General features: G+C 39.2%; 1 protein-coding gene across 3 annotated transcripts in view; it reads left to right on the forward strand.

The window, feature by feature from the left end:
* Positions 1–9,553, forward strand: part of LOC135506758 (integumentary mucin C.1-like) — a 28,420-nt gene extending 18,867 nt beyond the window's left edge. For all 3 annotated transcript variants that reach the window (XM_064926115.1, XM_064926116.1, XM_064926117.1), the window contains 6 exons: positions 573–634; positions 834–994; positions 7,687–8,054; positions 8,196–8,257; positions 8,405–8,559; positions 8,917–9,553. In XM_064926115.1, coding sequence (XP_064782187.1) covers positions 573–634; positions 834–994; positions 7,687–8,054; positions 8,196–8,257; positions 8,405–8,559; positions 8,917–9,017 — 909 coding nt within the window. In that variant the 3' untranslated portion in view covers positions 9,018–9,553. The remainder of the gene's footprint in view (positions 1–572; positions 635–833; positions 995–7,686; positions 8,055–8,195; positions 8,258–8,404; positions 8,560–8,916) is intronic.
* The last annotated feature ends 420 nt before the right edge of the window (positions 9,554–9,973 follow it).

Below are 9,973 nucleotides of genomic sequence, written 5' to 3' on the forward strand. Positions count from 1 at the left end.
AAAGTACCAGGTATCCACAGTATTGATTTAAATTAAAGGCAGCTCATCTGGGCCATTGAGCTTGCTTTGACAACCAATTTCAAATTAAATTTCAATTTTGTTTTGCATATTTTGATAATCTCAACAAATTACTTTTTGTGAAATGATCATGTGGATTTCATTATAGGACCCCTGTATTTTTTAAACACACATTCAAACATTCATACCAGGAAGTGAAAGTTTGCTAAAACAGAATATCATTTATTACAGATAACAGTACCAATTGTGCATAACATGGGAAATTACAAGACTGTAAAATGTTGTTGACCTCTAAAACAGTATTTTAGAATAATGAAGTTATTGAAATATTGTTATATATTTTTCGAATTTCTTGGAAAATATCCTCTACCAGGCGGATGAGTTGCCCATTAATTAGAGGAATGCTGTTTAGTCAATGCTAGCTATTATGGATAATGAAGAAATGTTGCTCTGGGATTTGTTTTGAGCAAATAGAACAATATTTTCATATTCATATCAGTATTTACTGTCTGCCACATGTCACTGAATCACTCTTTATCATTTTTGTTTTTCAGCTTGAGCCTCTGTTTAAGGCTCATTTCCCAAACTTCATAAGACTGATTGTGGTGGGTTTCAGGTCAGTAAGCTGTAACACTCAGTATACAAAGTCAATAACATTTATAACCCTTTTGTATACCAGGTGTAATTTATTTCTAAATCAGTATTACCATTAAACAGTTTTAAATAGCCAGTACAACGGTTTACTGCTATCAACAACAACCAAACTAATTATAAAAAATAACATTTTCGGTCTATGCCTTGTTTTGTCATCCCAGGAGTGGTTCCATCATCACAGACACCCAGCTGGAGTTTGCTGCCGCTAACACAACTGCTAATGCGACCACACCTTTTGCTGATGCCGTGGCTACTACTCTGAAGGCTGCGATCACCAATGGAAGTTTGAGTATCAACATCTCAGCCAATTTCAATATTACTGGTCAGTTCTTGCACACTTCAACATTATACATTTAAGCAATAAGGCACAAGGGGGTGTGGTATATGGCTAGTATACCACGGCTAAGGGCTGTTCTTAAGCACGACGCATCGTGGAGTGCCTTGACACTGCCCTTATCCGTGGTATATCAAATTCAAATCCGTTACAGAGACAATGTGTAGGGGCACCGGTGTTGAGGTCATTTAGGTAATATGTACATTTATGTAGAGTTTTAGATAATAACAGAGAATAGCAGCATAGGTCCAGGTGTGGGGTCAATGCTAGTAGTCTGGGTAGCCATTTGATTAGCTGTTCAGGAGTCTTATGGCTTGGTAGAACCTATTTAGGAGCCTATTAGACCTAGACTTGGTGCTCCGGTACCGCTTGCCGTGTGGTTGCAGAGAGAACAGTCTTTGACTAGGGTGGCTGGAGTCTTTGACAATTTGTAGGGTCTTCCTTTGACACCTTCTGGTATAGACGTCCTGGAAGATTTGACCCAGTGATGTACTCGGCCATATGCGCTATCCTCTGTAGTGCCTTGAGGATGGAGCCTGAGCAGTTGCAATACCAGGCAGTGATGCAACCCGTCAGGATCTCTGGTCTCTGACCTCCTCCCTATAGACTGCCTTATCATTGTCGCTGATCAGGCCTACCACTGTTGTGTTATCAGCAAACTTAATGATGGTGTTGTAGTCTTGCCTTGCTGTGCTGTCATGAGTTAACAGTGAGTACTGGAGGGGAATGAGCACGCACCCGAGGGGCCCCCGTGTTGAGGGACAGAGTGGAGAATGTGTTGTTACCTACCCTACCACCTGGGGACGACGGCCCGTCAGGAAGTCCTTGATCCAGTTGCATTGGGAGGTGTTTAGTCCCATGGTCCTTATCTTAGTGTTGAGCCCTCAAAGAACCGTAGTGCATTCAAATCAAGATGATACTGGAGAACAAGGCTGACGTTTTACGTATTTCTAAAATGTTGTGTTTTTTTGTTTGTTTCTTTCCTTTGTTTGTAACTAATTTATTTTATTTATTTTGTTCATATGAACTAAAATAACTGCAATTACTCACCACGGACTGGCAGAATCCTTTTTTCCCTTTAAGAGGTACTCTACCTCAGGTGAGCAAAACCTTGAGACTTTCTTATAAATAGATATAAATAAATATAAATTCAGAAAAATAAATAGTCCGCCGCCCCTTGTCTTACCAGACACCACTGTTCTATCCTGCCTATACAGTGTATAACCATCTAGCTGTATGTTGAAATTGTTGTCGTTCAGCCACGACTCCGTGAAGCATCAGATATTACAGTTTTGAATGTCCAGTTGGTAGTTTAATATTCTGCATAGGTCATCGATTTTATTCTCGTCAGACTCGTTAAACTCTATAGGGTACGTGGGACGCTAGCGTCCTATCTGGCCAACATCCAGTGAGGTTGCAGAGTGCCAAATTCAATTACAGAAATGCTCATTTTAAAAATTCAGAAAACAAAATATATTTTATATAGGTTTAAAGATTAACTTCTTGTTAAACAAACCACAGTGTCATATTTATAAAATTATTTTCGGGGAAAGCATTCCTAGCCCAGAACATACCTAGCCCAGAACAGTAACCAGCCAAGCAGAAGCGTTACAAAAATCAGAAATGGAGATAAAATTAATCCCTTACCTTTGATCATCTTCATATGGTGTTAATCAGAAGACATTCATTTACTCAATAAGTGTTCCTTTTGTTCGATGAAGTCTCTTTATATCCAAAAAACTCAGTTTTGTTAGCGCCGTTTTCTTCAGTAATCCACAGGCTCAAACTCAGTCAAAACAATCAGACAAAAAAATTCAAACTGTAGCCGTAACATTCATATAAACATGTCCATCAGGTTGTTTTTTAGCCTAAATGATCTATAATATTTAAACCGGACAATAACATCGTCAATATAAAAGGTAAGCAAGAAATGTACATGCGCCTGAAAAAACTCTGCATCGCGTTAGGGTCCTCTCGTTCAGACTGGTCTTACCCCTCATTTATAAGAATACAAGCCTGAAACAATTTCTAAAGACTGTTGACATCTAGTGTAAGGCATAGAAACTGCAAATGGAGTCCTAAGTCAATGGATACTGTAATGGCATTGAATAGAGTACTACAAAACCAAATCAATTCATTAAAAATCCTACAATGTGACTTTCTGGATTTGTTTTCTAATTTTGTCTGTCATAGTTGAAGTTTACCTGTGATGAAAATTGCAGGCCTATCTCATCTTTTTAAGTGGGAGAACTTGCACAATTGGTGGCTGACTAAATACTTTTTTTGCCCCACTGTATATGCATATCAGATCTTCTGGGTCCCAGTAGCAGGCCGTTAAATGTGGGCATGCTTTTCATCCAAAATTCCGAATGCTGCCCCCTACCCTAGAGAGGATAATTATCTTCTTAGGGCTCGGACCCTTTTTTCTCAATTTCTGCCTGAATTACGTGCCCAAAGTTAACTACCTGTAGCTCAGGTTCCGAAGGCAGGATATGCATATAATTGGTACCATTGGAAAGAAAACACTTTGTGGAAATGCTAAAATATTGTAGGAGAATATAACACAATATATATGGTAGGAGAAAATCCAAAGAAAAACCAACCAGAATATTTTATTTTGAGAAACCATCCTCTTAGAAATGCAAGAGTAAGGTGATATTGAGAATTAGCTCCCAGGATGCAATTCCTATGGCTTCCACAGGGTGTCAGCAGTCTATGTTCAAGGTTTCAGGCTTGTAACTTCAAAACAAATAAGAAATATCAGTTCGAGCAGAAGGACACAGTCTTGGAAATTCATGTTTGCGTGCGCCATGAAGACAGTAAGCACCTGCTAAAATCGTTTTCCTATTAAACATACTTCTTTCCGTAAGGAATATTATAGTTTGATTACATTTTAGGGTATCTGAGACATATTTTGACTTGTTGATACAAAGTTTAGGGGTAGATTTTCGGATTCCTTTCTCTGCATGTTGAACAAGTGGATTACTCAAATCGATGGTGCCAACTAAACAGACTTTTTTGGGATATAGGATAAAAGGATATAAAACGACACTACATGTTATAGCGGGGACCCTTTGGATGACAAATCAGATTTTCAAAAAGTATGTAAATATGTAATAGTTATTTGTGAATGTATGAAACCTGTGCCAGTGGAAAAATATTTTGATGTGGGGTGCAATCCTAAAACAATTGCCTGGCATGTTTTCGTGTGTAATCGCTACTGTAAATCGGACAGTGCAGTTAGATTAACAACAACAGATTAAGCTTTCAGCCGATTGTCATGACGTTGGCCTGGGGGTAGGTCTATGACATTCATAAGTACCTCTTCCCCCCTTTTTCCCCTCTCTACCCTACTGATGTGAAATTTGAAAACCCCTTGGTTTACTTAGAGATTCTGGGAACATCAGAAAGTGGGGGGAAATTAACTATATTCTGGTAATCTGACCAATTGAACATATGCGGTGGAACTGAATGAATATGATGTCAGTTCGGTTGTCATCTGTGACATTCTCATCAATGATAGGATGACATAAACTCTACAGTGGAAAGTCTACACATTGTAGTTATCGGAGTCACATGGAATTCTTGTTCAATTTAAATGTTTGAATATAATATTATTGGTGAAGAGACAAAATGTAATTTTAGGTTCCAAATGAGAGATTTGGGTTTTCATAAGGTTAGGGCTCTGCTCAATCCGTGGCCCGCCACTTTTCAGACACACCCTTCTCCCTCCACTATATAAAGCCTTGTCGAAAATGTAACCTCCTTTTCCAAGTACGTGAGGTCTGCAGACTCTGCGTTAAAAGGACTAACATGTAAACTACAGAACGAAGCCAACCTCAGCATGAGCTTTCGTTGCGAATGGTATGATCTTTGAACTCTTATTCACTACAGAAGTGATACCTCCTAGCCGTTGAGTTAGCAACAGCAGCTGCAAACGTGGGCTAGGAAAGATCAGACAGAGTATCCCGTCTACCACACAACGACATTACTACAACGTATCTTATTGACCATCAGAGACATTCTTTAAAGGACTCGGTTGGGCAACACGGCCTTCCATCTACCACCAAACTACCGAAGCGCAGCTCAGAGTAAATATTTATTGCATTTTCCTTTTCCAAATGGGCGGTAATTTAGAATTCATAAGATACTGTATTTACGATAGCACAGCTTCTCCGCTCTTTCACTCAAACCCAGCCCTTTTCTTTTGTGTAACCAGCTGTCATATCTGTTCCGCCCGCTAGGGACTTTGTTCTTTATGACGAAATTTGAAATCAAGGTATAATTAATTCTGTGTACATGTAATTATGTGTGATTAGTTAGGTATTTAGTAAATAAATAATTAAACCCAATTTTGTATTGCTGATTCAACTTGTTCGCCAGGGTTTGTGAAGAAGAATTTAACCAAGAATTTACAACTCTCAGATGAGACTGAATTAAGGTGACGATTAATATTGACTCCTACTATTGATGTAAAATATTACTAGGTCTTTAAGAGTTTATTCGGAAGACAACAGCTCTATAAATATTATTTTGTGGTGCCCGACTCTCTAGTTAATCACATGTACATGATTTGCTCAATCAGGTAAAATTAATTATGTAGAAAGGATTTTATAGAATAGCATGTCATCACTTAATCCGGCATAGCCAAAGACACAACACGATATAAGACACTTATATGTACCTAAATGTTTAATATACATAATATTAATTATTATTTATTGAGTTATGTGCCCTTCAGTTTATATCGGCAGGATAGAACAGCGATGTCTGGTAAGACAAGGGGCGGCGGACTATTTCTTTTTTTTTCAGCTGGTGTACTATATCTAAGGAAGTCTCAAGGTTTTGCTCGCCTGAGGTCCAGTGTCTCATAAGCTGTTGACCACACTATCGACCTACAGAGTTTTCATCTGTATTTTTCATAGCCACCACAGACTGATGCTGGCACCTAGACCGCAGTGAATGAGCTGTATTCCGCCATAATCATGCAGGAAAACGCTCACCCAGAGGCAGCGCTCCTAGTAGCCAGGGACTTTAATGCAGGGAAACTTAAATCCGTCTTACCAAATTTCTATCAGCATGTTAAATGTGCACCCAGAGGGAAAAAAACTGGACCACCTTTACTCCACACACAGAGTCGCATGCAAAGATCTCCCTCACCCTCCATTTGGTAAATCTGACCATAATTCTATCCTGGAAGCACCAGTGACTCGATCAATAAAAAAGTGGTCAGATGAAGCAGATGCTACGCTATAGGACTGTTTTGCTAGCACAGACTGGAATATGTTCTGGGATTCCTCCGATGGCATTGAGGAGTACTCTCACATCAGTCATTGGCATCATCAATAAGAACGTTGATGACATTTTCCCCACAGTGACCATACGTAATAACCTAACCAGAAACCATGGATTACAGGCAAGCTCTGCACTGAGCTAAAGGCTAGAGCTGCCGCTTTCAAGGAGCAGGAATCTATCCCAGAAGCTTATAAATCGTCAATACTGGACAAAGATTGAATCGTACTACACCGGCTCTGACACTCTTCGGATGTGGCAGGGCTTGCAAACCATTACCATTATGCTCTCCGCAGCCTATTTGAGTAAGACCTTTAAACAGGTCAGCATTCATACCTACATGTACATATTTTCTCAACTAACCGTTTCCCCCATACATTGACTTTGAACCGATACCCTCCTGTATATAGTCTCACTATTGTTATTTTATTGCTGCTCTTTAATTACTTGTTACTTTTATTTCTTATTCTTAATCATGTTTTATTTAAACTGCATTGTTGGTTAGGGGCTCAAAAGTAAGCATTTCACCTGTTTTATTCGAGGCTTATGACTAATAACATGTGATTTGATTTGTTGAACGCTGAGCTGTAGTCAGTGAATAGCATTGGCCATTTATTGGCCATATACCACAAACCCCCATGGTGCCTTATTGCTATTATAAACTGGTTACCAATGTAATTAGAGCAGTACGAATATATCATACCCTTGGTATATGGTCTAATAAACTACAGCTGTTATTCAATCAACATTCAGGGCTGGAACCACACAGTTTATAATATACAATTTATCCAGCGTTATATACCTCCCCTCCTCCACCCTTGGCTCCCAAGTTACTAAACCATACCAAACCATCTTTGGTATGGTGCTGCAATCATATTTAAATTGAGGAAGTGTGATCACAGCAACATTAATTGTATTTGTTTATTTACAGGGTACAATGCACATCAATCAACATCAATATTACAATAATGTAACGTCCATGTAAATGTGTCAGCCAAAAACTAATTTGCACTCAGGCAGCTAAGGACAATTACACAGCCACAATACAAATACTCACTAAAACAATACAAAATAGTCATTAGGATAATTTAGCCATCCGCATTAGGAGACGTCCTAAATGCTTCCTATGATGAGTGAGTGTGACGTTGCAAAAACAAAAACAAATTACATTTGGGACGTCTGCCTCTGAAAGGCCTGTGCGCAGCCCTGACTACGGCACATCAACACATACAATTATGCACTACTGTGCTGCAAAACTGTGTGTGGTAATCCGCAAGGAATTGGAATTTACAGAGAAAAAGATTATGCACAAGATGTTAGAAATGGTATACATTCAAATTAAATGCAGATGTTGATTTATTATATGAATGTATTGATTTGTTTTTCAGTCCCAGCTAATCCAACGACAGCAGCTCCCACAACAACCACAGCTGCCCCCTTAACTACCACTGCTGCTCCAACAACTACCACAAACGCACCAACAACAAACACAGCTGCCCCCTTAACTACCACTGCTGCTCCCCCAACTACCACAAGTGCACCAACAACAACCACACGTGCACCGACAACAACCACACGTGCACCAACAACAACTACAGCTGCCCTACAAACAACCACAGCTGCTGTTGCCCCGACAACCACCGCAGCCCCAAATGTTTTGCTTCTAGTGTTCAGTTCAGATGAGACCTTCACCGAAACTCTCTCAAACAACACTTCGCAAGCTTTCCGGGATCGGGCTACTACTATAAAAAACAAGGTAAGAAATTTTTTTGCAATCAAGTAGCAAATAGAGTTTGTAACGTTAGTTGATTTCAAATTTCCCAGCTATGAACCTTCTAAGGTCTGTGATTTCTGTCTTGATCCTGAAGTCTTCATACCATCTCTGTTTGCTTTTCAGATTGAGCCAGTCTATCGCAAAGTCTTTAGAAGTTTCATTCAGCTTGTTGTGTTGAGTTTCAGGTGAGTGGCAGCCTGAGTTCAATAATGATCTGGGTGTTCTTCTAATAGATACGCAAATTGTCCTTTTTACAATTTACTTCAGCCACTTCTAAGGGACTGTACCACTTTTTTTTTACCTTAGCTCTGTTCCTTGTTTTACGTTCACAGACGTGGGTCCATCATCACAGAAAGCAGAATGGAGTTTGGACTTACTGGTAACGGGACTGCACCCACTGCTAATTCGGTGAAAGATACTCTGGTGGATGCAGTCAACGAAGGGAGTATAGATATCCGTGTCAATACCAGCTCCATCGTTGTCAGCGGTCAGTTCAACACATCACCTACTGATATTTCTGACATGTCACGCTCAATATTTCACCACAATCATAGCTGCCCATCTTCATTCTGCGTCACTTCACTATACCATGCACTTGACATAAGGTGGCACAATGTCACTCTATTCAGGGCAACACATAACAAGTCAGACAGGGACACAGTTGAACATAAATAAACGTTACCATTTACACCAATTACGGCAGAAAGGACTAGTGTCTACTGTTCTTTTCCGTCACTTTTGTCTTAAACTCACCCAGGCAACTCTTGTTCAGATAGTGATGATGATTATAAATTGTACATGTGTTTCAAGTGTTTTAACGGGAATCCTATTTTTATGTCCACAGTTCTAAAGTCATCCATGTCTCCAGTGGTAAACAGTGTGTTTTCCTCTTTTGGAATGACCCTGGTTTTCCTGCTGCTGTCTGCTGCAATGCACAGACTTTAAGACAAGGACAAACCAACTCATTTGCAACCCTGCACCTGACTACACATGTAACTCTTTAATTTTTTTTTTATATCACATAGTCCTCTTTTTCCAGTGAAATTTGTCTATAGCATATGCATATTAGGATCCAGCCATCAGCTGTTGTATGTGAAGTCACCACATCAAAGAGAAAAGAGCTATATCATTCAATTGAAATTATATTTGTTTTCATCCTAGATGCTCTTTAATGTAATGTTAAACCTATGGTACAGGAATGGATGCGTGAGCAGACTTCGTTTGTTTGGTTATAGCCCATAGTAAAATATGATGTAGAGCATGTTTAATAATACATTGAGTGTATTCATAGAGTAAACCTTTTTTAGTGGAATGAATTTCAATATGGAGTTAATGAAGGCAGGGCAAACAATGAAACCCAACCTGAAGATAATCCCAACCATCAAAATCACCCATTATCACTATTGTGAGAATATGTCTGCATTAATACAATTATCCCTTGTGTTTACTGTTGATTTGATGAAAATAAAAAGGAAACTTTGGAAGAACTTTCACTTGTCAGTTTTTTTTTAACTGGTCCAAGAGAAATCTAGAAATTTACTCGTTATTACTGTTACGTTCGTCGATGGAAGGATCGGACAAAGGTGCGGCGTGGTAGGCGTACATTTTAATTTATTAACTGAACACCGAAAAAACAACAAATACGAAACGTAACGTCTAGTAGGGCTAAACAGCACAGTACCAAAAACAAGATCCCACAAACAACAGGTGGGAAAAGGCTGCCTAAATATGATCCCCAATCAGAGACAACAATTGGGAAACATACCAAGCCAACATAGAAAAGAAAAACTAGAGTACCCACTCTAGTCACACCCTGAACTAACCAAAATGGAGAATAAAAAGGCTCTCTAAGGTCAGGGCATGACAATTACAGAAGTCGAAAAAAGGCACCGTGATTATGG

This window comes from Oncorhynchus masou, chromosome 20 (assembly GCF_036934945.1).
Source record: "Oncorhynchus masou masou isolate Uvic2021 chromosome 20, UVic_Omas_1.1, whole genome shotgun sequence".
Taxonomy (NCBI): Eukaryota; Metazoa; Chordata; class Actinopteri; order Salmoniformes; family Salmonidae; genus Oncorhynchus; species Oncorhynchus masou.